The 27,456-nt window shown below is 41.7% G+C and overlaps 1 protein-coding gene and 1 pseudogene across 3 annotated transcripts; one reads left to right on the top strand and one right to left on the bottom strand.

The window, feature by feature from the left end:
- The first annotated feature begins 1,223 nt into the window (after nucleotides 1-1,223).
- On the top strand, nucleotides 1,224-4,402 carry LOC136521087 (elongation factor 1-alpha-like). 3 transcript variants are annotated; one of them, XM_066514802.1, is made up of 3 exons: nucleotides 1,224-1,351; nucleotides 1,960-2,444; nucleotides 3,298-4,402. In XM_066514802.1, the coding sequence occupies exons 2-3, from the start codon at nucleotides 1,983-1,985 to the stop codon at nucleotides 4,177-4,179; spliced, it is 1,344 nt and encodes a 447-aa protein (XP_066370899.1). In that variant the 5' UTR covers nucleotides 1,224-1,351; nucleotides 1,960-1,982; the 3' UTR covers nucleotides 4,180-4,402. The 3 variants fall into 3 exon arrangements, with proteins under 3 accessions (XP_066370899.1, XP_066370901.1, XP_066370900.1); XM_066514804.1 differs by having other exon boundaries at nucleotides 1,234-1,351; nucleotides 1,981-2,444; XM_066514803.1 differs by having other exon boundaries at nucleotides 1,246-1,351; nucleotides 1,963-2,444.
- Nucleotides 4,403-11,100: 6,698 nt separating this feature from the next.
- LOC136524218 (uncharacterized) lies at nucleotides 11,101-15,254 on the bottom strand (annotated as a pseudogene).
- Between the last annotated feature and the right edge of the window lie 12,202 nt (nucleotides 15,255-27,456).

Here is a 27,456-nt window from a genome sequence, read left to right as displayed (position 1 = left end):
AGATTTTACACCCCTATGAGGTTATGACTATTATTGCATGAAGGGCTTGCACCAAATAAGGGGGTGTTTAAATTAAGGACTAAAGTTTAGGGGTGTCACATCGGGTGTCACATTAGGTTGTCGCATCGAGTATTTGGATAGTAATAATAAAACAAATTACACAAGTCCTCACTAATCCGCGAGACGAATTTATTAAACCTAATTAATCCATCATTAGCACATATTATTGTAGCACCACAGTGTCAAATTATGGACTAAATAGACTTAAAAAATTTGTCTCATAAATTAGTCTCAATCTGTGCATTTAGTTTCATAATTAGTCTATATCTAATACTCTATGCATGTGTCTAAACATCTAATGTGACAGAGGCTAAAGTTTAGGAGGGGAAAATAAACAAGGTCTTAGTTCCATTGGAACTGCAGTTCCAAATATCGTGGTCCTCTTTATTAGATAAAAGCTTTCATCAATACTACTTTCTAACTCATAATGTACCACATGTTCCCTTGCTGGTTATTAATTACATACAAAGGCCAAAGTCGAATATCCAAACTTGAATCCCCAAACCAGCTATCTCCCTAAAATCTAACCTTTTCATCATTTCCAACCCAAGAAAAATTACCTATATGGGTTGCTTGAACGGTTCAATTGAACGGTTCAGAGTAAAGGACCCTTTCCAAAAGGAAGGGGCACCGATGTTAGGACAAAAAAAATGTTTGGTCTATTAGCTCTATATTTGAAGTATTTATAATTCTAGTCCATATGGCATTGAAGTGTAACTGGTATCAAAGATCTAAGAACCATAACAAGCATAAATTCAAACTTCTTAAATCCAAGATCTAGGATCACCGTACCTCCCAACTATTTCTACAGTTGAATTCGTTCTTTTCATCAAAAACAGTTGAATTCGCTCACGATGCCTCCTCCCTCGACGTTTTTTCTCCATCGTCCTCTATCTCACTCGCCCGTTGTACCCGTGCTCTAGTATACCAAAATTTTAATTTTTTTGAATGATCAGAATACTTTTTTGAATTTAATTTACATGTTTCGAATTAGTACCTGGTTTCCACACGACTACACGAGGTACCTGGTTTCCACACGAGGCCAGGGGTCTTGTAGCACACGGACGCTTTGTTTGTTCATTTGTGGCCCATGAAGTGATTTTTGAGCCCAATAGCCCATTTATCCATCCCCTAACCCTAGGGCGCCTTCCTTATAAAACCTACCTCCATTCTGTTCTCAAACCCCTAGACGCAGTCGGCCGCCGCAGACCGGGTGTAGCCGACGCACCGTCACCGTATCCTCAGATCAGCGGCGAGCAGTAACCACGCCACTCTACTGACGCCCGACGAGGTACTCTGCCGCACGCGCGCTTGCTTCTCTTCCTTCTCTTTTTCGCTGTGCTTTGAGCCTGTTCGTTTGATGACCATGACCAGATCTACTAGGTTTGTCGTCTATGTGTGATGAGCTAAGCCGATTCATGCACTGGATTTCTAATCAAGTGTTGTTTCCGCCACCGCTACCTTTATTTAGTGTCTATGTATGAACTTGGTTGCAATTTACAACTGATTTGTCGAGCCATAAATTATAACCGTTTCGTTGTTCTAGACTAGATCCAGTTTCCGATCTATGATATTACGTGGCTGAGGCACTTTAACTCTGTTTTGAGTGTATGAACTGAGCCGATTCATGTGCTGGAGTACTAATCCAAGTTTTCTTTTCGCCGCCTCATCTAACATTAGTATGTACTCCGTATATAAACTTGATTGCAGTTTGCAACTGATTCTCGGTCATAGATTATTACTGTCGCGTTGTTCATTAGATCCAGTTTCCGATCTCTGATATTACGTGGGTAGGGTACTTTGTATTTGGATTTTCCTGTTCTTGGGGATTGTTTGATTACTGGTTTATTCCCATGTATTTATTTCTGACTTTTTATCTGCTAATGTTGATGTAAGCAGCAGTGTAACATTTTCCTTCAGCCATGGGTAAGGAGAAGACTCACATCAACATCGTGGTTATTGGCCACGTCGACTCTGGCAAGTCGACCACCACTGGCCACCTGATCTACAAGCTTGGCGGTATTGACAAGCGTGTGATCGAGAGGTTCGAGAAAGAGGCTGCGGAGATGAACAAGAGGTCATTCAAGTATGCGTGGGTGCTTGACAAGCTCAAGGCGGAGCGTGAGAGAGGTATCACAATTGATATCGCCCTGTGGAAGTTTGAGACCACCAAGTACTACTGCACTGTCATTGATGCTCCTGGACACCGTGACTTCATCAAGAATATGATCACTGGCACTTCCCAAGCTGACTGTGCTGTTCTTATCATTGACTCCACCACTGGTGGATTTGAGGCTGGTATCTCCAAGGATGGCCAGACCCGTGAGCATGCTCTCCTTGCTTTCACACTTGGAGTGAAGCAGATGATTTGCTGCTGCAACAAGGTATGATTCCAGGAATTTCTCTCTAGTCTGGTTCATAATCTGAGATGCCTGGCCTTCAAGTTTAATACTGCATTTGCGTTCTGATTAAAGTTTGACAAAATGAAGCACCAATTGCTTACGTTGAATATGCCATCTGCTTCCAACATGTTTTTGTATGATAGCAATTCATCTTCATTAGTTTGCATAATCTAATATGATGTAAATTTATGATTCCACTTCTTGTTAGAAATTTTTTGAAGTTGGAATATTTGGAATGCATATGTAATCAAAAGCTTAAAGGTTTGCATAATTTAACTGTCTTTATATGATTGCAATTGTTACTTAGTTTACTTTGTCAATTAGTAGGATTTGCTGTCATGCACCTGTTAAGGTCTGTATTTTTTGTATACTTTATATTCTACAGCCCACACTTGTTAGCATGAATAAATTTGTGAAATATGTTTATCCGCTGGCAGTTATTTTTGTTGACACTCCTAGAAATTATTTTGCCTCAACCAAGTGTAGTGGTCCTGTTAGTTTTGATAAGTACTCCCTCCGTCCCTAAATGTCTGTCGTTTTCGCTTCCTGAGAAACAACTTTGACTAAATATATATTAAAAAATATTAATATTTATGATACATAATTAGTATCATTGGATAGATATTTAAATCTAGTTTTTTAATAAATTTATTTAGAGATAGAAATGTTGCACGTATTTTCTATAAATCGAGTCAAAGTTATTGGCACACAAATCGTGGTGACTAACATTTAGGGACGGAGGGAGTATGTTCTTGCATTTTTTACTGTTTGCTTGCTGTTTAGGTCACTTAGCTCATTCAACTAATGATATTGTTCGGGTTTTGCTGTTTTACAGATGGATGCCACCACACCCAAGTACTCGAAGGCCCGTTATGATGAGATTGTGAAGGAAGTCTCTTCCTACCTGAAGAAGGTTGGGTACAACCCTGACAAGATCCACTTTGTTCCCATCTCTGGTTTCGAAGGTGACAACATGATTGAGAGGTCCACCAACCTTGACTGGTACAAGGGCCCAACCCTACTTGAGGCTCTGGACTTGATCAATGAGCCGAAGAGGCCTTCAGACAAGCCCCTGCGTCTCCCCCTTCAGGATGTGTACAAGATTGGTGGTATTGGAACTGTTCCTGTTGGGCGTGTTGAGACTGGTGTCATCAAGCCTGGTATGGTTGTTACCTTTGGTCCTAGTGGCCTTACTACTGAGGTTAAGTCTGTTGAGATGCACCATGAGGCTCTCCAGGAGGCCCTTCCTGGTGACAATGTTGGCTTCAACGTTAAGAATGTTGCTGTGAAGGATCTGAAGCGTGGGTTTGTGGCCTCCAACTCCAAGGATGACCCTGCCAAGGAGGCTGCTAGCTTCACCTCCCAGGTCATCATCATGAACCACCCTGGGCAGATCGGCAACGGCTACGCACCAGTGCTGGACTGCCACACGTCACACATTGCTGTCAAATTTGCTGAGCTGGTTACCAAGATTGATAGACGGTCTGGCAAGGAGCTTGAGAAGGAGCCTAAATTCCTCAAGAACGGTGATGCTGGTATGGTGAAGATGGTTCCCACCAAGCCCATGGTGGTGGAGACCTTTTCTCAGTATCCTCCTCTTGGTCGCTTTGCTGTCCGGGACATGAGGCAAACGGTGGCTGTCGGAGTCATCAAGAGCGTGGAGAAGAAGGACCCAACTGGAGCCAAGGTGACCAAGGCTGCTGCCAAGAAGAAATGAGGTGTCTGGCTTGTTCTTTGTGTGCTCGAGGGATACCTAGTGGAAGCTTAATATCTCGTCATTGCTGTTACAGCGTGAGCAACTAAAACTATGCTGGCAATGTTTGTCTGGTCGATTAAGTACTGTTATTTTCGTTAAAACCAGGGTGCTATTAAGACTGGTTTCTGTTATTTTTATCGAACATCGGGTGTGAGTCATACATGATTATGAGTTTTGTTACTAATTGTTGTGTGTGTGTGTCTGCCTGTTTACCTATTGTGCTGTTTGCTGTTGATTCGCTCGTCCATACCTGTCTGCTGCCTTCAAATTTCACTAGCTCTTCGATCTTTTTTATCTTAAGGCCCTGTTTAGTTGCTAAAAAATTTTGTATAGTAACTGTCACATTGAATCTTACGGCATATGTATGGAGTACTAAATGTAGACGAAAAAAAAACTAATTACACAGTTTGTCGAGAAATCACGAGACGAAACTTTTGAACCTAATTAGTTCATAATTAGACACTAATTACCAAATACAAACGAAATGCTACAGTGAGCCAAAATCCAAAATTTTTTGGATCTAAACGCACCCTAAGTTGACAAATCGCATATTGTCGATATCTTTGATCGAGAAGATTGGACGATGAAAGACGGATCCTTTGTGGTTTGAATAGTAGGCTGTGGTCTCGATATTGGGCTATGGGCTGATTGCTTTCTGTATGAGCCTCTTGTGCTTCAAGCTCTTTCGATTTTTTATAAACAATAATGTAGTCCAGAAAATATGACAAAATTCCTTCGATGCCATCAAAACAACCTTATTCCTGATGTGCCACTTCATTTGGTTTTAGCTTTTACCATCCGCTATAGCTTCCCTTTAGTTTTTACTATTTATATGCCTCCAAACATCAAATGCTGTTAAAATCGTCGGTTGTTCAAAACCAGCACATCACCTCTGCTTTATCAACTGCACTCGGCCGTTAAAATCGTCGGTTGTTCAAAACCAGCACATCACCTCTGCTGAACGGCCTGCTACTGCACTCGTCGTGTGCCGCCAGCATGATGCTGTGCGCGTCGGGCGTCCTCGTTTACCACGTCCGCGCTTTGCCGATGCCACTTGCTCGCCATGCTCCGGCACTACGCGCTTTGCCGATGCCACGTGCTGCGGTCGTGCGCACGACGTGGGTGGCGCACGGGATGGCGCACGTCGTGAGCTGCTCGCTAGCGTGTTTGTCGTATTTGTTTTTGTTTTTGTTTTGTTTTGTTTTGCAAAACGTCAGAAAAAAGTAGCGTTTGTGTCTAAGCTCTTCGGTGGGAGAGAAAGTGAATTTAAATCTTCATGTACGGTGGACCAATGGGAGGAAGGGAAGTAAAGCGATCGTCTTGCATGCCAGGGGAAATCAATAAATAATTCACTCAGCGTGGGAAGAATTAACCATCTTTTTTTTTACAGCGGAGCCAGAAATTATACTTAGGGATCTGATTAAAAAAATTTCATATATATGGACTAAGCGTAGCTCATATGTTTAGTTTTTCGAAGGTGCATTCTTTGCACTTAGAACTTTGATTATACTAGTTAAGTATGCATTCAATAAAATATAATGAATGTCTTAATATGGCAAGCAAAAAAGTTTAAACCAATCAAAATATTCTATTCTAATTGTTTTTATGTAATTTTGTTGTCCAGGCGACATAAAAAAGTATATAAAGAATTCTTTATTATATCTTGCAAATATAAACATAGATTACTAAATCTCTAATTAAGGGATCAAGTTTCTCTTCTATTAGTACGGAGTAATAATTGAGCAAACAAGGAACATCCTAAGGGAAGGATAATGGTCACAATTCCCATACGTCTTAAAATTACTCCTCCCTGCATCACGAGATGATAAACAGTATTTTCATTAGAAAAAAAATATAAATTATATTTTAAAATCATAAAATAGATTTCAACCATTGATTTTTTTTAAATATGTTGTAATTTTTAAAAGTAATATTAAATTTAGAGATATTTTGAATATAAATCTATTGATACAAGTTTTATCTCTGTATAAATTTATATGTAACTAGGATAATTATGCACTTACAAAAATTGTTTTTAAATAAGATACGTTAATTATTTCTAAGCGGAGGAATACGGTGACTAGTGCCGGTAATTTTCAGTGGACAAGTACGTGGCGGTAATTTTCAGTGGACACACAGATGGGCCTCCAGGCATCGATTTCAGCTCCTACGCTGCACCAGGAAGCACCGGCCAGAAAGTGAACCGCCCCATGTGCTTGACGCTCGCTGCGCCGTTTGGGCCTGACCAATCCTGACACTCATGACGACTTTGGGCCTGACCCATCCTGCTGCCATCCATGTGTTATCTTGACCCAACTGCAGATATTGGCGGTTCGTTTTCCCTCACACTAGAAACATATCGCGGCTTTGCCGCGCTTTTCATGGTGTTGACCAGTGTACGACTGATATTAAAAAAAAACTCGGGCTGCGGAGGTAGACACCCGAGCTATTTTAGCTTAAAGTAGAGGACTCTCATCTTAGCCCAAGAAAACTCTCGAACCCCATGCCTTACTCGCACACAGGAGGCCTGTTACTCAGTGAGTGGGCCGATCCTTTTACATGTGCTTTGGGAACTCGGAACAAGCGAGGGAATTTTTTTAAACCTCGGAGCCCGAGGTCGCCCCCGAGGGGGTTGGAACCCAGGTCGGCATGGTGGGAGCCGGACATCCTCTCCGTCTAGACTAGGAGCTACCATGTATAAATCCTGTTATCTCGGCTCGCTCCTCATAACTCGTCAGATTAGATCAATCAGTCAAGATCCCAAACTGGGTGCATATTTAAGATGTAGATATTAGCAATTCTCAAGGATAATCACATCGCAAAAGAACATATATAGTTGTCTAACAATAAATAGGTAGTTTGCTCATCCAAGGCAATTACTGCATGTTAAACTTCATGCTCAGCTACTATTTGCAAAGTATTCTCGTCTTATGCATCCTTATTGTCCTAGTATAGATGTTGTAGACCCAGCATATTTACTTAGCGCTACTGCTGATATTTTCCTTTGATACATTAATATAATACTAGGAAAAATGCCCTTGCGTTGCTACGGATGACCATATATTAAGAAAATATATGTTAAGTCACACCTTGTTTCAACTAAGTAGTCTGGATTTCAACAACTTAAAACATCATTCATTCAGAACTTAAAAGTACAAACGTACCATCCACTCATTCACCACTATCACTAATTAAACTTTTGCTTTCCATAATCGGCATAAAACAATTGCATCAATTTTTTGTTAACATAGCTAAATAGTGTTGAGTGCTGACATAAAAGAACACATAGCATCCTTTGAAAAAAAACATGACAAATCCACAATCTTCACCTCTTACAAAAAATTGTCTTACCCAATCTCTGTAAAAAAAAAAGATGGAACAAATCTACATTGCCACAAAAAATTGACAGCATGCCAGTTCACAATTTGTCAAACCGACCCCAATCATTATGATAATTATGCAGAGGACCACCCGAAAAGAAAGAAAAATCGAAATCATAAATATACCATGTAGCAATTTCAGCTTACAGGGTTGGTATCCGCTGGTGTTTGTCTGTTTCGATTTCGTTACTTGTTAGCTCGCACAATGGTACTGCACCTTTCTTGATGAGATATCATGCACATGGGAGTATCAGAGCATGCAAATCATCAAACAAATTTCTAAGAATAATTTGCTCAGTTGGCCGAAGAAAAATCCATGGCAATGTTTTTTTGTATGCAATGGGAGAAATTAGCATCTTCTTGTACTTACGAAAACATGAGCACAGAACGAAACTGTGAGCGCTCATACAGGCCAATTGGTACCACAAGGTGGATATAACTCGCAACAACAGTGGTATGGTGGAACCCAATTTGTTCTCCAATGCCAACCCAGAGTAGGAAAGTGACGACTATAATTGTCACAGCTCTAGCTGTGAAAGTTGAGTACAAAGATGGTCAAGAATAATTCTTCATTGACGGAATGATTATTGTTGTTGTTCATAAACCAACTAAAATATAGCACTGAGTCAAGTTTCAACTGTCATTCTTTAGAAAATTTGTTCTGACTCTTCATTGCTCTTAAAGACTACATTTTTACTTACCAGAATGACATGGGAGGAGACTAAGTTCAAGACATATACTGATGGGATAATTGCCAAGCTCATTATGATTGTGAAGAAATTATGCATGTAGGTTGATGTTGGTAGAAGCTAAATCGGCTGAGGGGAAATTTTGATGGTAAGCTGTCTTCTAGCAGCGTGATGTACTCTGCACAGCTTGTCTGAAAATATAAGAAGCTATTGCTTATGTTCAACAATTGAAGGCATACCGACCATATAGAATAAGTTTCAAAATCTAGAGTAAATACATAGAGCTTGAATAACACTTGTAGCTTATCTTCATTCTCAAGTGGTGTGTACCGATACTTGAAACAAGTTGGCAGCACCTAAAAAAAATATAATACAAACTGGCATATGTTAATAGCTCATATACCCATCCAAGATGTTAGAACTGAAAAAGAATCATACTTTTTTTTGGCCATGCAAGATGTTAGCACTAATTAAAGATCATACCTTTTCTTTGCTCTTCCTACCAATCATCACCGGAATCATCACCGGCCACTTTTAGGATCCCTCTATAGGCCAGATGCATTTAAATTCAATGTCTTCCATGTTAGATATTAGATAATTGTGTCTCAGAGTGCTCCATCTATTTTCGGAATGCAAGCAACATGTGCGTGTTAACTCCAGAAATCACCTAGAGTAGCATCTAGTCGGGTGGTACTTTGTATTTGGGACGAATAAGTAGAAATCCTAATGAACCGCACTATAGAGTGATAGAGAGAGGAGAGTGGATGGGAGTGTACAGACCATCGGAGGGTGCTGTCGAGGAAGATCCGGTCATCTCTTTGGTCGGTGAAGCTCTGCGCACGGGCAGCGATGGTCAGAGAAGAGTTGGTGAAGTCCGGCGATGCAGTAGCGGTGCAGTCAGGCCGACGGTAATGACGGTGGCGTCTTCCCGTCGCTGGCTGCGCACCCTTACTAGATCGGACTTAGGGTTTGTTGGTGGGGCGGAGTGGCTCACGGTGAACCTCGTACCATGAGCCGCCGGCCCCCACCACTTTATATAGCGTAGTGCGATGGGAGCCCACCAACCATGTAGGGTTGGGCGCCCCCGATCAGGGCACGTGACCAAGGCCCAATAGGTCGTTGGGCTTATTGGCTGGGAGATCATTCCAACATTCTCCCACTTGATCTCACACTATTACTTTTATCTTTAAACTTCAAACTTCAATCCTTTTCTCCTTACTCATTTCTTCACAGATGATGCATAGAGCATGTTTCATCGTCACGGTCAATCGCCGATAGATTTAACAGCTACAATGCACGTCTCTGATCTGAAATAGATACTTTAACTTTTGGGCCCTTTATAGTCCAGGAATCATAGGCTTTCCCTTAAACCCATGTCGGCTACATGTTCTCTGAACACGTTTGGTGGTAAGCCTTTTGTAAGCGGATCCGCGAGCATCTTTTCGGTACTTATATGCTTAAGACTTATCATTTGATCACCGACTCTATCCTTCACAACATAATACTTTATGTCAATGTGTTTGGCAGCACCACTTGACCTATTGTTGTGAGCATACTGTACTACTGGATTATTATCGCAGTATAACTTCAGTGGTCTATAGATGTCGTCAACCACTTTCAAACTAGGTATGAACTTCTTTAGCCAGTTCACCTGCCCCGTTGCCTCATAACATGCTACAAACTCGGCATACATTGTGGACAATGTAGTGACGGTTTGTTTTGAGCTTTTCCATGAAACAACTCCCCCTGCGAGAGTAAATACATATCCAGACATGGATTTTCTATCATCTCCCGCATAATCAGAATCCGAGTACCCCACCAATTGGAGAGATTCTGATCTTCTATACATCAACATGAGGCCTTTCGTACCTTGCAAATATCGCAAGACTTTCTTTACCAATTTTCAGTGTTCCATTCCTGGATTACTCTGAAATCTGCCAAGCAACCCGGTAACAAAAGCTAAGTCAGGGCGCGTACATACTTGAGCATACTGTAAGCTTCCGACAGCTGAAGCATATGGAACCGCTTTCATTTGATCGAGCTCGTACTGGTTCCTAGGGCATTGAAAATCCCCATATCTGTCGCCCTTGACTATAGAAGCAGGTGAGGGACTATATTTATACATACTGAATTTCTTTAAAATCTTTTCAATGTATGACTTTTGTGACAGTCCTAATACCCCTTTACTTCTATCTCGGTGAATCTCGATCCCTAGAACGAACGAAGCTTCACCATGATCTTTCATATCAAACTTTGAGGACAAAAACTTCTTTGTCTCCTACAGTAGGCTCACATCACTACTAGCAAGTAGAATGTCATCCACATACAGAACGAGGAAAATAAAACTCCCATTCTTAAACTTTGCATAAATGCAATAGTCCTCAACATTCTCTTTAAACCCAAAATTCTTTATTGTTCTGTCAAACTTCAAGTTCCACTGTCTTGAAGCTTGTTTCAATCCATAAATGGATTTCTTTAGACGGCAACCCATTCTTTCCTTTCCTTCTACTACGAAACCTTTTGGTTGTGCCATGTAAATATTTTCCTCTAAATCTCTATTTAGGAATGCCGTCTTTACGTTCATCTGATGTAATTCTAAATCATAATGTGCCACTAATGCCATTATAATTCTGAGAGAATCCTTACATGAGACTGGAGAAAATATCTCATTGTAATCTATCCCCTCTTTGTGTAAAACCTTTCACCACAAGTCGCGCTTTAAACCTTTCTATATTCCCTCTAGAGTCATATTTTGTTTTGTAGACCTATTTGCAGCCTACTGTTTTGGCTCCTTTAGGAATTTGTTCTAAATCCTAAACACCATTTGAACTCATAGATTCCATTTCATCTTTCATAGCTTTCAACCACTTTGATGAGTGTTCGCTTCTCATGGCTTCTTCATATGAGGTGGGATCACCCTCCATATGAAACTCTTTAGTATTATAGATTTCATAATCATCAGAAATAGCTGATCTTCTAACTCTTTGAGACCTTCTAAGGGCCTCTACATTTGGCACATTTACTGTTTGAGGCTGTTGTTGCTCCCCCTCATGTGTGGCAATAGGGTCTGTAGGATTCTGAACCATGGGTTCCTCATCCTCATTTATTGTTGTCATAGGAGGAATAACAACAGGTGCTGGCACCACAACATCTTGCGTTGTAGGTGTAGCAGCAGCAGGTAGCTCGAAAAATGGCTCCTGAACCATCGGAGTGGGTGCATACACCCGTTTCCCCTTAAGATCAATTTCTCGAGCTACCATGCTCCCCCTTATCATTTCATCCTCTAGGAAAACAACGTGTCTCGTTTCTACAAACTTTGTATGTCTATCTGGACAGTAGAAACGAAAACTTTTTGACTTTTCTGGGTAGCCAATGAAATGGCAACTTACTGTTTTAGGATCTAACTTCCTAATGTTTGGGTTAAATACTTCAGCCTCAGCAGGACTCCCCCACACTCGTAAGTGTTTTAGTGAGGGTACTCTTCCTGTGCATAATTCATATGGTGTTTTGGGCACCAACTTACTTGGTACTCTATTGAGAATAAGAATAACAGTTTTTAACGCCTCCATCCATAGGCTCAACGGTAAGGTGGAGTAACTAATCATACTACGCACCATATCCATCAAGGTACGGTTATGCCTTTCAGCTACTCCATTCTGCTGAGGTTCGCCCGGTGTTGAATACTGGGTGACTATACCATTCTCCTATAAGAACCTTACAAAAGGTCTAGGAACTTATCCATATGGGGTATGCCGACCGTAGTACTCCCCCCACGGTCAGACCTGACTATCTTAATCTTTAAATCATGCTGATTTTCAACTTCTGCTTTAAATATTTTGAATTTATCCAACGCTTTTGTTCTTTCTTTAATTGGATAAATGTAGCCAAAACAAGAGTAATCGTCTGTGAATGTTATGAATGAATCATAACCATCCACACTTTTCATAGGAAAAGGACCACATATGTCTGTGTGAATTATCTCTAAAATTCCTGTGCTTCGTTTGGCATCCTTTTTAATTTTCTTTACATACTTTCCTTTAATACATTCCATACATTGCTCTAAGTCAGAGAACTCCAGTGGAGGAAGAATTTCATTCTTAACTAGTTTCTCTATTCTTCCCCTCGAAATATGGCCTAAACGACAGTGCCATAATTTCGACGATACATTAGGAGTTCTCTTTCGTTTTCTGTTTGCATTGTTCGATGAGGATACATTCACATTCACATCACATACGGAATTCACATTTTCATGAAGTGATAACAAATAAAGCTCATCTTGTCGGAAGGCAAGACCAATACATCTATTATTAAACAATATCTGACATTTGCTATTTCCAAAATGGCAATCATAACCATCGTGGTCCAACTTTGAAACACTAATCAAGTTTCTTTGCAAAGAAGGTACATAAAGAACATCTCTAAGAAAAAGTATGAAGCCATCAACAAGCTCTAGCGGAAGATCACCAACGGCCTCAACATCTTGTACTCCATTTGCGACTTTAATGAAACTTTCGCTTCTTTGCAAAGTTCTCATCGAACGGAATCTCTATAAAGAATTAGCAACATGAATAGTTGCACCTGAATCAATCCACCAAGTAGATTTTAAAAACTTGACATACAAGGATTCATTTACGAACGTAATAATGTTCTCACCTTTCTTTTTCATAATCATCTTTAGAAAATCAGGACAATTTTGCTTGTAATGTCCCCTGCCCTTACAATGAAGACATTGATCTTTATCCAATAGGAATTGCTTGTTCTGAGACTGTTGCATGGGACCCTTTCCAGGTGACTTGGAGGAAGAGTTGTTATTATAGTTCTTTTTCTTATTATCTTTTAGGTAGTTGATAGTACCACCCTATGAAACTTTTATTCTTTCCTCCTCCTGCACACACATGGCTATGAGCTTTTCTAAATCCCATTTCTCGGGCTGTATGTTGTAATTAACAACAAAAGTGTTAATTGACAAAGAAGCAAAAATCAAATGAATAAGAAACTCATCCTTGAGAGACAAATCTATTGGTTTGAGCTTAGATGCCAAATTGCTCATTCTCAGTATGTGCTCTCTAATGCCATTGCCGCCACCAGAGTACCTTTCTGTCACCAGCTGCTTGATCAGCTGGGTTGCATATGTCTTTGAAGAGCTAGTAAACTGACTCTTTATTCTTTCTAGATACTCTATGACCGTGTCATAGTCTGGAATTGATCCCACTATTGCAGGCTCAATTGTATTCTTTATCATAGCCAAACATTTCTTATTGGTTGTGACCCACTTTCTATGTTCAAGGTCAAAAGACATCTTTACGGGAGTAAAGTCCCGCTCTCTATTCTGCCATGCAGCATCAGTCTCATCAGTCTCTCTCACCGATGCCTCAGGTTCTTTGGGACACGGTGTGGTGACTACCCAGTCAACCTCAGCCAAGATAAAGGCCAAGTCGATTTTTTCTTCCATTCAATGTAGTTGTCCCCTTTGAGAGTTGGGATATCTTTGATATAAGCCATCAAGGAGTATCCTCCTGAAAACATAATTTCTCTTGAAAGTGAGAACATAATATAATAACAACAATTGCATGCCTTAGTTTCAACGTTGATCAAAATTAAAACATACAATTTATCCTTTTACATTAATTCTACATCACCGTTGGGCAGAAATAGAATTAATGTATGACAAAAAACCATAATAACATCATAATGTTGTCATTAATCAATGTTGGTCAGAATAATAACAATATTATGATAATTTGATAACATGTCTATTTTCAAAATTAAATTATCCCGTTGGTTCGAATTTAATAATGAAAACAACAACTTTAAATACGCCACGGAAACTTTGAATAAAATTCCCATGATAATATTTTCCAGAAGCAACTTTACTATTTACTGAACAAAAAATATCGTTGGATAAATTTTGTACATAAATTATCATCAAATTCAATTCAAATTCATCAAATATGAATCAAATCAGTTTCTGGAAGAGGGAAAAACTAAATAATTTTTTTTACTATGCACATGGCCATTTCGGCCCGAAGGCCTCGGCAACGTAGCCCAGCGCGGTGCATGGCCCAGCTCGCGTGCCGCTTCTCCCCACGCCTAGGCCGTAACCTAGGCCTAGGCCGAGAAAGAGGCCTAGCTAGCCGCCGGCACCGCCCCGCCTCTATCAGCGCCGTCCATCCAGATCGGATGGACGAGCGTGCGCCGCGGGGAAACAAAACCCCATCCAGCCGCGGGTTCCCTAAACCCTAGTTCATTCACTCCCTCCCCTTCTCTCTCATCGCGTAGCGCACCTCTGAGAACCAGCCGCAGCAGCAGCTGTCCTCGGTGGCCGGAGGAGAAGAAGAGGGGCTTTGCCCCGTGCCCTCTCGCCGGCGTGCATGCTCGCCCGAGGCTGAGCACGCCGCCGTCGAGGGGCCGCATGGTGGTGCCCTGTTACCGTGACCGCTCGTGCAAGGTGCAGTGCGACTCGTTGCACTGTCCCGTGCGCCGTTCGGGAGCGACGCCACAATCTCCTTTCCACGCGGTGGCGATGCCGCCGGCGGTGGGGAAAGCCCAGGTAGGCTCCCTATCTTTAGGGTTAGGGTTGGGTTCTATTGTATCCGAATTGAATACACTTTTCATTCATTTTTCCTTTGCTTTTGATTCAGAAAACCCTAGATCTACACCCTAGGCTGGCAAACTACTAGGGTTAGAGTTCGATTTGTTTCTTTTTTCTTTCCTCGATCCAGATCCGGATCGGTCAAACTTTCTCTTTTCTTTTGCTATCCTCGATCTAGATCTACAAACTAGATAGGCGTTTGATACCAATGTTAACTCTAGAAATCACCTAGAGTAGCATCTAGTCGTGTGGTACTTTGTATTTGGGACGAACAAGTAGAAATCCTAATGAACTACACTATAGAGTGATAGAGAGAGGAGAGTGGATGGGAGTGTACAGACCATCGGAGGGCGCTGTCGAGGAAGATCCGGTCATCTCTTTGGTCGGTGAAGCTCTGCGCACGGGCAGCGATGGTCGGAGAAGAGTTGGTGAAGTCCGACGATGCAATAGCGGTGCAGTCAGGCCAACGGTGATGATGGTGGCGTCTTCCCATCGCTGGCTGTGCACCCTTACTAGATCGGACTTAGGGTTTGTTGGTGGGGCGGAGTGGCTCACGGTGAACCTTGTACCATGAGCCGTCGGCCCCCACCACTTTATATAGCGCAGTGCGATAGGGGCCCACCAATCATGTAGGGTTGGGCGCCCTCGATCAGGGCACGTGACCAAGGCCCAATAGGCCATTAGGCTTATTGGCTGGGAGATCATTCCAACAGTGCGTGCATTAAATTTAGCCTCTAGGTTAGTTAATCCAACTCTATTCAGATGTCTCCTAGATCTAATATTGCGAGCAACTACTCTTCCAAGCAAATATCTATGAAAATGTTATCCTAGGCTGCATCCCACTTCCCACACTAGTCTGCCATTTTCCATCTACAATACAACACATGCTCGTCCAATTGATAGAAAGTCAGAAGTTTACATAAATACTTGCTAATACAACACCTAGCTAACCCCCACACTCTAGCTAATTGTAACACCTAGGACATAACAGATGAGTAATTAAACAGATCCTCTGCTATATTATACTCCCTATCCATCCATCCATCTGTTCTATTCATCATGAATAAGCACCGCAGTGCAAATTCATTTTCTGTTCATCCCAAACATCTGTACTACTGCCACGGATCGATCAAGCACCAGCAGAAACTAATTTGGGACATGGAAAATTGGACATAAGTAAGAAGGATTAGAGGGACGCATGAGTAAAAGAACAAACCTTTAATCAATGGGCTAGAGCAGATCCACACGTTACAGATCGGTGCCGACTGGAGTCATCAGAGGTAGTCGGCGTCGCCGGATCTTGGAGGGGGCAGACTCCTATGCGTGCTCGAGGTGGCGGGGTGAACTCCAAGGATGGCGATGGCAGCAAACTCCAAAGGCGGCGGCGGCAGCGACCCGACAAGTGACCTGATCTAGCGAGGCTGGCTCGTTTCGCCACCAGTGGCATGAACCGTAGAATCGGTAGGCGAGGGGTGGCGCACCCGTGAGCCAGGTAGCTCCTCCATTCTTCCTCACTTCGATCTCCTCGGACCTACGCGTGGATGGGAGGAGCGGAGACAAAAGTAGCGGCGGCGACCTCGGCCCTGTGCGCGTATGGGAGAAGCGGCGGCACTGCGGCAGCGCGCGGCGTCTGGGGATGGCAGCGCTGCATCAGACATGGAGGGAGGGAAGCATGGGCAGAACTCGAGCGGCGCGCGGCGTCTGGGAACGGCGGCGTAGCGTGCGTGCGTGCGGATTGGAATACAAAGAAGGAAAATAGAAGGAAAGTCATGGGCTGAATGCGACTTCGAATAGAATTAGGCCCAACATGAGTCCGAGCAATTTTAGGCCGAAACAAAGTAGATGATTGGGCTGGACAAAATTCTAAAGTTACCAGAAATTTTGTCTCTTTATTATTAGAGATAGATAAACAATAGTTATTAACAACATGAACAATGTCGCGGCGCTTATAGACCTTGCCTACGAAAGCGTCCACAACAAAACAAGTACTAAAATATTTCTGTATTGGTAAGGTGAAAATATTTCTGATTATCTGTTATGATCTGTAATGGGAACGGGGTCCTGATCTTTTGTCAGGTAGAGGTAACTATCGTTGTGGCGGAGAATGACACATGGATCCGGCTTCAGATCAAAAGATCGAACCCTGCAATCTTAGCACCACAACTCCTCTGGTTATCAACCGAGACACGGATTCGTTGACCTCGCCAAGAAGGCTAATCCTTGCCTGCGCAACGAAGAACACAAGTAAGAACAAGAAAAAAAGCAACCAAATTGCAGATGATTGATTAATCTCATGAAGTTGGGGTCTCACAAACCGATGAACGGCGAAACTGTTCTTAACAGATTAATCTAAGCAAAACCCAAAACCTAATAGCGGCAGCGACATATGATTATAAAGGTCTTAGGGTCATCACCTACCCTGGACGCGCCCCCTAATGGGCCCAAACACGATACATGGTCCAACGGACCAAAAGACGGTGTCACATCACCTTGGTAGATTCTAGATGTTGACTTGTTTTGATGATTTCCATTGATTCTGAAGGGCTTCTGACGTGAGACCACTTGTATTAGCTTTCCAACCATATATGTATTGTCGAAAACGGAGTCCAGATGCATCCTGGATGACCAGTTTAAGGCAGACTGGTCCTGGAGGTCGAGACAGACTTGAAATCATGTTGGACCGGGCCTCCAGTTTCTGTTGGACGTCCTTGCTGGTCATCATCGCCTCCACCTCTTCCTCTAAGTCCCTCATGACACTCTCCAATGTTGCTAATTAATATAACATCATTAGGTAGCAATATATTCTCAAAAGTATGAAAAGGATCACTTAAGAACGAGCTCACCTCTAAATTAAGTTATCGCCGACGAAGGAGCAACACGCTGATAGATTCTAGACGTCCATTTGTTTCTATGATTCCTGTTGACTCCGATCAAATTTTAAGGTGGGACTAGTTCCATTGAAAGCTCCATGAAATTATCTTTCCATCCATATAAAGAACGCCCAAAACGGACACTGTATGCGACCTGGGCATCATTTTTAGTACATGCTGCTCCTGGACTCCGAGACGGACTCGAACTTTAGTTGCTTTGGGCCTCTACCTCGGAGACTCGAACCGAATTAGCCTCGGGCCTCCTTCTTGATTTGGACACCCTTGCTGGCCTCCTAACCCTCTATACCATGCGCCAAACATGGTCATATGCATGGGTGTCATGTCCTCATCATCCTCCCCTTCTTTACGAAAAGCCATCCTCGGCGTTGATTGTGCGTAAAACTGATCCTGCACAATATAAAGGAGAACGGGGTTGCGAAGACAAAGGGAACTGAAATAATTGTGAGAAGGAACGTGACCATGTTTCCAATTTTCTAGCATGTCATCTCGCATAAAAATTTTAGCAAGCATGTAGACTCCATGATCCGAATGCACATGATGTATGTCAACACTATCCTGTAAAAGATTAGAACTAATCAAAGACAATGCATGAATAGATGGTCTAGCAGACATAGGTAGCAACCAATAATGCTTCCTTTCTTGGAAGTGAACTTGTTTCTTTGAGGAACATGAAAAAATATTTATATTATTATGGCTGCCCTCTAAACGTTCATAATCTTGTACAACAAAAGAAAAATTTATATTACTACGAATGTATATTCGATGTATCAAATATTGTCCCTTACTGTTATATTTGCCAATAACATGATATGTGTGTTTAGAAACCCAAGGTAAATTAGCATATTTAAAAAAGCTCTCCTCCAAACAATCTAGGTTATACAAAACATCAAATTCAATGTAACACAAAGTATGTAAAGAAGACAACAGTTTGAGCTCACCAGTTTTAGTAGCAATATGAATAACATGTTTATTTTTAGCACAAGTGACTGATTCCAAAACATGTAAAACTGAAGTATCATCAACCAATTCATCTTTATCACAAGGAACATCAAGCAAATTATCATGGGACAAAGAGAAATCAAGAGAGGATTCCACTAATAATTGCTCTATGATAGCATGGTTTGTGAAAAAATTTAGTACATTAAGACAATTTTCACCTTCTGTGAGTGTAGACCATGGGCATTACTTGTGTTTTCAGCAGGAGTAATAGGTGCATTATGAAGTGATGGTTCTGAATTTGCATATGAGGTTGTGAGATCCTCATTTTCCTCCATGTCATCCTCTCGCTTATGTACATTATCCTGCAGAAGGTTAGTCATAGCAAGAGAAATAACAACAGACTCTTTCTCTAAATGGTGCACCTCAGCATATGAAGTCAAAACAGGAGGTGGATTAACAAAGGTTTCTCGCATAAGGAGTTTCATATTATTCTAAGTTTGAGGTTTATCAGAAGGATCTAAAGACTCCTATCAAGATAAAGCAGAATGTCGCAAAACACTAGCTGTATTTTTACCTTCCTCCTTGGACACATAAAGCGAGTAGCAAATATGTTATCTATGGTAATTTCCCACTCTATGTACTCATCAGCCCTATACCATTATAAGTCGGTGAATACGAACAACCTATCATTGTTAGAAGACAGCAAAAGACAACACAAAAGTATATCCCTATCAAATAACTATGTGGTTACAGTGGTGTCACTTTTCATAGCAAGTGGAAGCATCTTACCAAGCTCTTACAAAGTTCTTACCAATGCAAGCAGTGGACGGTACAACCGGCGGCTAATTCGTGATATTTGTGAGGCAGTGGTACCGAGATTGCAAGGCCCTTTTTCTGTACTGATCTGAAGAGTTTATGGAGCTTGGAAGACGCACAAAAAATAATATGTATATCTAGCACACAAGTCAGTAACAGAAAGTATTGTTGAATTATAGTCCAAAGTACTTGTTCTTATTGCTAGTCTAAAATGTTCAAAGTACCAGGTGTGTAACAAACAAGTATGGTGGATAACAAGGTAACAAGGGTGTGAAAAACAAGTATGGTGGATGGCAACAGCAACACAAACAAAAAAAACCAGACAGCACACGCTAACACATCTCATTTTGGCTTTCTCTATGTGCTCCTCTAGATATTGTTTCTCTTTTGTCCCTCTCTTTTTTCTATTTTTTGGACTGTCGTTGTTTTTTTGAGAAATTTTGACTTTTTCTTTTTATTTTTTTGATATTTTTTCTTCACTTAGGAGCACAAAAGAAGTACCCACAAAAAATATGAGCATAAACAAGTGAAAGACATGGCTTGTGGAAATTTTAGAAGACGTGCTAAAAATGACAAAAAGCTTGTGACCACGAAAAGAGAATCTTGTGACCAGTTTTTGACTAAATTAAAAATCTCCGACCCCGACAAGATAGGGGATGAACGGATCTAAAATTTTTTTTGATCAATTTTGATATATGGAACGTCGAAATCCGAGTTCGTATGCGAAAACTACACCAGTTTTAAGAATTGACTCCGAATTAGAGGACAAAACAGAAACAATGTGCGCAAAATTGGTCACCGAAGCCAAGATTTGATGGAAACGATGGGGAAAAAATACACGAACTAAACTCTAACACGACCTAGCCAGCAACAAGACCTCGACTAGGACACAAACTCAACACGATGGACTCTGAAACTAAAATATGCAAAGGCTATGGCGCGAAAGGTTATAAGACAGGAAAAAACAAGTATGGCACTGGACTATGGGACGAATGCGAAACACTCAAAACTAGGGGATAAATGTGAACTTGACGATATACCTTAGCTCTGATTATCACTTAATGGGAACAGGGTCCCGATCTTCCGTCAGGTAGAGGTAACCATCGTTGTGGCGGAGAATGACACACCGATCTGACTTCAGATCAAAAGATCGAACCCTGCAATCTTAGCACCACAACTCCTCTGGTTATCAACCGAGACACGGATCCAGTTGACCTTGCCAAGAAGGCTAATCCTTGCCTGCGCAACGAAGAACACAAGCAAGAATAAGAAAGAAAGCAACCAAATTGTAGATGATTTATTAATCTCACGAAGTTGGGATCTCACAAACCGATGAACGGCGAAACTGTTCTTGACAAATTAATCTAAGCAAAACCCAAAACCTAATAGCGGCGGCGGTGTATGATTATAAAGGTCTTAGGGTCATCACCTATCCTGGACGTGCCTCCTAACGGGCCCAAACACGATACACGGTCCAACGGACCAAAAGACGGTGTCACAGCACCCTGATAGATTCCGAACGCTGACTTCTTTCAACGATTCCTGTTGATTCTGAAGAGCATTTAATGTGAGACCACTTGGATTAGTTTCCTTATCAAATTAGCTTTCCAACCATACGTAGATCGTCGAAAACGGAGTTCAGATGCGTCCTGGGTGGCCAGTTTAAGGCAGACTGATCCTGTAGGTTGAGGCAGACTCGAAATCATGTTGGACCGGGCCTCCGGTTTTTGTTGGACGTCCTTGCTGGTCATCATCGCCTCCACCTCTTCCTCTAAGTCCCTCGTGACACTCTCCAATGTTCCTAATTAATATAACATCATTAGGTAGCAATCTATTCTCGAAAGTATGAAAATGATCACTTAAGAACGTGCTCACCCTCTATACCATGCGACGGTGGAACAGCACCCTGATAGATTCTGGATGCCCACTTGTTTCTACGATTCTCGTTGACTCCGATCGAATTTTAAGGTGGGACTGGTTCCATTGGAAGCTCCATGAAATTATCTTTCCATCCATATAAAGAACGCCCAAAACGGACAATGTATACGACCTGGGCATCATTTTTAGTACGTGCTGCTCCTGAACTTCGAGACGGGTTCGAACTTTAGTTGCTTTGGGCCTCCACCTCGGAGACTCGAACCGAATTAGCCTCGGGCCTCCTTCTTAATTTGGACACCCTTGCTGGCCTCCTAACCCTCCATACCATGCGCCAAACATGATCATATGCATATGTGTCATGTCCTCATCATCAATCAAATGAGATCTAACATGCCAATCAAATGAAATCTAGTACTATAGCAGAGTGACTGCTCCTTCCCTCCAAGCTGGAAAAGCTATTTTGGAAGTGGTCCGATAAAGCCGAAAAATGCAAAAATCATGGCAGGAATCACAACCCTAGGGGAACGAAAGAGGTACTACAGCGCCATCCAATGGTATCTGTATTGTAGTAGTGCCAAATCTAGCATTTGCACAAAGAGGAATGATGGTTTGAATTACCAGAACACAAGGAATCAAATAATGCTGCATTCTACATATCTGAACCTTGAAACCTACTTCTTCTCTTTCTTCAGGCTATCTGTGGGCTGATACGAAGCTGAAGATACATATGCAACACAGAAAACGTAAAAGCAACTGTTCAACGTAGGAAGTAGCTGGTTTTCAGAATAGTTGAATCAGATATCATGAGCATAAACACCTCTGCGTTGTGAAGGGTGTGCCTACGTGAAACCAACCTCAAAAGCATACCTGTCTGTTCAATAAGAATATACAAGATTTTAGTAACATTTAGGCACACTTAAATTATTTTTTATCTATCGACATTGAGTAATTTCTATGTAAAAAGGAAGAGCTGATGGTCTTAGAGGTGGCTTGATGGACTCTGAGACCATTTACAAACCACTCAAAAAGTTTTGATACAAAACGGAAGTCACACACATCAAGTTATATGTGTATGCATCCATTTATATTGGGCCGAATATGTGAACCAAAAAATAATATGAATTTTACAAAAGATTCAGAATGCATATATAAATGATAAATTGGGGATGCCTAATTGGCTAAATAACCCGGTTCGGTCAGTTATGGAAAACATATTATGGTAAAACACCTTTTTATTGCCCATACAACTTGGCTGCTATTTTGGGGATTGATCACATCAAATAATCCTGAAAGTTGACATGGAAACATTTTATTATGACATAGTTACTTTAGTTGTATTTTATTATTTATTAATTTAATACTGACCACACGGTTTTTAGTGCAGATGTAGCTCTGAGAGAAAAAGCAGTTCCAGCTCAGGTGGTTAAGAGCAACAGTTCTTCCTTGAGCTGCAATAAAAGTTACAAGTAGATGAATATGTAATTACTTTTTGAAGCAATGCATAGAAGTTGGAAAATAGAAAATTGGGAACGAATCATAATGCTTCATATGTCCAAAGTTTAGATGCTGCAACCATTTGTCACTCTCATCTGACCTATTCTGTCATCATTTGCAACAACACTCCCCTTTCTCTTTCAGCCATTACCGCAATAACATTCTCATAATCCTAAACAATGAATAAATGATTTATTAGAAAAACAAAAGGTTAACTAAGAGTTCACTTTGACTGTAAAAGAAAACTGAGTGTTTTCGCATGCCCATGGTACAGCAACACCCCTCTTTCCTATTTTAGCGAATCTACCCCTAATAATAAAGAGGCAAAATTTCCGACCAAATTTTTTAGTCCATCCTTTTTTTCCATCTCACTCTAACTACCGGAGAGTTTTTTTTTCCGTCCGGACTTATACATATAACCCGCAGGCATACAGCTCTTAAGGTAACCTAAATAGTTAGGAATCCTACTCCAAATAGATCTATCCGAAAGCTAATTTGGAATTCTAACCCAAACTTTGGCTCCTTCCATTCAGTAGTTTCTGAGTTTAAAAAAATGGCCGAAAATTTTGCTTCTTTATTATTAGGGATAGGTGAGTTTTCGATTTGTTTCTTCTTTTTTTTGTGTGATATAATTTCTCCGATCTCTTGTCCGTTCCGTTCTTTTGTTTCCGAGATCTGGACTGTTTCTTTCCGTTTTTTTAATTATGTGTTTCTTAATTTTGTGTTTTTGATTTCTGATTTATTTTCATGTCTTCTCCTTTATTATTATTTTTGTGTTTTTTTTGCTGTGGAGGAAAAAACACGTGAAAACACAAACGGAAAAAGAACACACAGAGACAAAGGAGAATGAGAGTCAAGCATATGGTCACCCGGTCTATGGTGCTCTGGATATGCGTCTCACGGAACGGATCGGCAAAGGGGATTGACTTGGAGTCCAGGCCGACTTGATCAAGTGTTTGTGTTTGTTGGGCCTCCTCTATAAAATCAAGAAGTCCATGGTGAGAGGACACACGCCATCTAGACTTTGATCTGCGAGTGCGCGCACGATGATGCTGCCGAAACCCGAAATCACCTACCGCGCCTATCTGAATCCGGCTACCGGCACACGGCGGTTAGTAAATAGCTAGCAAAAACCGTTAGTCCAACCATAAACCATCATGTCCGTGACGAGCACCCTGGTGAGATCTTTGTTTATTCATGCCTGCCTTTTTGCTTGGCCTGTTCAGTAATAACAATTATTTAATTACATCGCTTTAATTTAATGTTAGCTACGAGCAAAAGTTGTACGTACGAAATCAATTGCTTGGCCTGCTCAGTAACAATTATTGATTCTTTTTTGTGTTTTTAAGGCGTAGAGACTTGCATACCACTGATTTTCAGTTAGTGGCACCGATAGCTTTAGCTAAGACTATCTCTAACAACATCATCCATAATATAAGACCCATTTAACCTTTGAGCAGCGCTATAGTTAAAGAGTTCAATACCCGTTCGGTATCTTCTTCAACAATAGGACCTAAAAGATAATTCTTTCTGCAAATAGGGTTCCAGGAGAGATGATGCTCATATTTGAGTTGTGTCTATCAGACAACCTAAAATAGGTCTCCAGTATATGTAGTATGTTGGAGGTTGATTTTGGGTCTTTGTTACCCATTTTAACTTTAGATGTCCATATGAGTCCCTCGTTGGAGACATTCTAACTTAGTCATGATATACATAAGCTTTTTGCATGATCTTTGCTCTCCGATTTACGGCTTGTTCGGCTGGCCACAATCGGCTGGCTGACCAATTTTTTTTTCAGTCAGAGCAGCGTTTTTCTCTTAAAAAAAACATCTGCTACAGTGTTTTTAGCTGCTACAGTATGAAATTAATGTCAGCCGAACAGCTTCTTAATTTTTCAGTTTAAAGGTTATAAAAGTCTTTTAGTTCATCTTACAGCTAGGTTAGTACCGCTGAGTGCTTAAAAAAGCATTGGTGACCTTCTATTACTACAGGTGAATGCAATGGAAAATAGCTATTCTCGTGTATCAACAGGAGGCCCTGTTCAGCTTACCTTACATCCGGTTTGTTTGGCTTCTTTTTTTAACCGGAATAGTATTTTTCTCTCACAACATTTCAGTCAGAACAGTGTTTTTTAGCCAAGTTTTAGCAAGCCGAACGGAGCCTAACACTACCAGTAGAGTTATGTAACGATATTCTCTGTGATATTCCATTGAATGCACTGTGTACATCTTTGTCAATTTCGAGAGTACGTGCCCGCAATGCTACCAATTCATGCCTAATAGTCGACGATGCTAAAGAACGCATGAGAGAAATGGATAGAGCCCGATGGTATGCAATGATAGATAAGAATTACATATTTCTATGGTTTTTTCGGAACTTGATTTTTAGTATATAAAAATTAAATTCATGATATATTAACGTCTAAATATATATTACTATGCTTTGCAAGAGGATAAAAAAAGTCTATAAAGTTGTATTTTAACTTGATACATGGTTAATAGTACTCCCTCTGTCTCTAATTCATTGTCGTCGTTGGTTTCCGTGCTGAAAGTTTGACTCGATTTGTAGAAAATACGTGCCTCTTATTTTGGTGTCCTGAATTGATCTGGTACACCTTTTATTGTCCATATTAGGGTGTGTGAGAACATCCCGGTTGTCCTGTGCGGCAACTAGGTGGATGTGAAGAACCGGCAGGTGAAGGCCAAGTCGGTGACTTACCACAGGAAGAAGAATCTCCAGTACTACGAGATCTCTGCCAAGAGCAACTACAACTTCGAGAAGCCTTTTCTCTACCTTGCAACGAAGCTCGCAGTGTGGGTATTGTCGTCATTCTGTGTAGCAAATCTACATTGTACCACTCCTGTACATCTCCCCAATTTTCTCTTTATTGCAATGCATATGCTATAGCAACACCAAACGATTATCTGATGCACGGGTGTAAATTCAGGAACATGGACGCCGAGCGTTCCTATGGACAGGAACTGAATCTGCAGCTGGTGACAAATGTGAAATTGCCTGGCCGATAGTGTGTACACCAAAGGAACTTGGTGGTTTGGGGATCACTGATCTCAAGGTGCTCCTGTTCGCACTGCGACTGATGTGGGAATGGCTGCGCCGGACAGAGACCACCTCCGCCTGGGCCTTGCTTCCGGCTAAAGATTGAACGCATCGTGAGCGCAATGTTCAGGGTATCGGTCTTCGTCCGTCTAGACGATGGAGCGTCAGCAAGGTTCTGGACCGACTCCTGGCTACCGGATGGGCGCCTCTGCTACGTCACGCCGAGCCTGTTCCACGCAATTGACCGACGTCGTCGTGGAAGGACGGTGCGCGCGGGAAGCACTGAACCAGCCCTGCTGGGTAAGGGACATCGTCGGAGCGCTCACGGTTCCTGTCCTCTGCGACTATGTCCTGGTCTGGGAGAAGACCGAGCATGTGCAGCTGCAGGAAACGGTTCCGGACCGGTTCATCTGGCGTTGGACAGCGGACGGGAAATACTTTGCCTCACCGGCCTACCAATCTTTCTTCATCGGAATGTCGTCGCTGATGGGTGCAAGGGAACTGTGGAAGGTCAAGGTGCCGCCGAAAGTCAAGATCTTCTTCGAGATCGCTCTTCGCGGCAGGCTTTGGACGGCAGAGCGCCGCTGGCGCCATGGCTTACAATAAAACGCCACTTGCGTCTTGTGCGATCAAGGCCGCGAGACATCGGATCATCTTCTCACCTCGTGCGTGTTTGCCAGGGAGGTACCTGGTATCGTCTGCTTCACTTGGTCGGTTTGTGGGCATCGCTCCTCAAGCTGAGGCAACCCTGGTGGACTGGTGGCTGCGCTCTAGGAAGCTGTGTGCCAAAGTCTGCTAGAAAAGAGTTCGACTCGGCGGTGCTGCTCACGTCTTGGAACCTAATTTGGAAGGAGCGAAATCGTCCAACTTTTGACAGGGTCTCCAGAACACCGCAGGAGCTCCTCCTCCTCATCGTCGACGAAGCGCACAGCTGGGTAAGCGCTGGTTTTACCAGCTTGTCTGTGATCGGCGCTGCGCATCGCTAGCATCAGCTTGTACCAGTCGCTCAATTAGTCTTTTAGTTAGTTACAAGTGTATTCTAACGTCTAGCGGTGCCTTGTGTCTGTGTTTTACCCAATCACCAATGGCACCTCGCCGTGAAGTGATCTTGGACGTGTACTTATTTTCCATCTCCTCTTAATGAAATACGTGCTAAGCACGCTCTAAAAAAAAAGACAACAAAGCTTGCTTCATTAGAAGGTGTGTTGTTGCACACAAAATCAAGTAAAATGCAACATGCTAAATGCTAACCTTGCAGATGCAGTGCTATGCCCTGGGAGATACTGCCTCTGATTGTGAGATTGGAATAGGTACATCATATTTTTTTTTCTCGAGCACAAAGATACTATGAAATTATCTGGGTTTGTGGATGGTCTAAAATTGGCTGCATAAATATACAAGGCCAGATTTTCAGGCAGAGTTTTAGAAAATACTAATAAGTAGACATGAATGTCCTCTAGATTATTTTTGTTTGAATGCAAATCTTATCACCAATTTTTTTT

The sequence above is a fragment of the Miscanthus floridulus genome, chromosome 18, assembly GCF_019320115.1.
Source record: "Miscanthus floridulus cultivar M001 chromosome 18, ASM1932011v1, whole genome shotgun sequence".
NCBI classification, from domain to species: domain Eukaryota; kingdom Viridiplantae; phylum Streptophyta; class Magnoliopsida; order Poales; family Poaceae; genus Miscanthus; species Miscanthus floridulus.
This window is presented reverse-complemented; position numbering and strand designations above follow the sequence as displayed.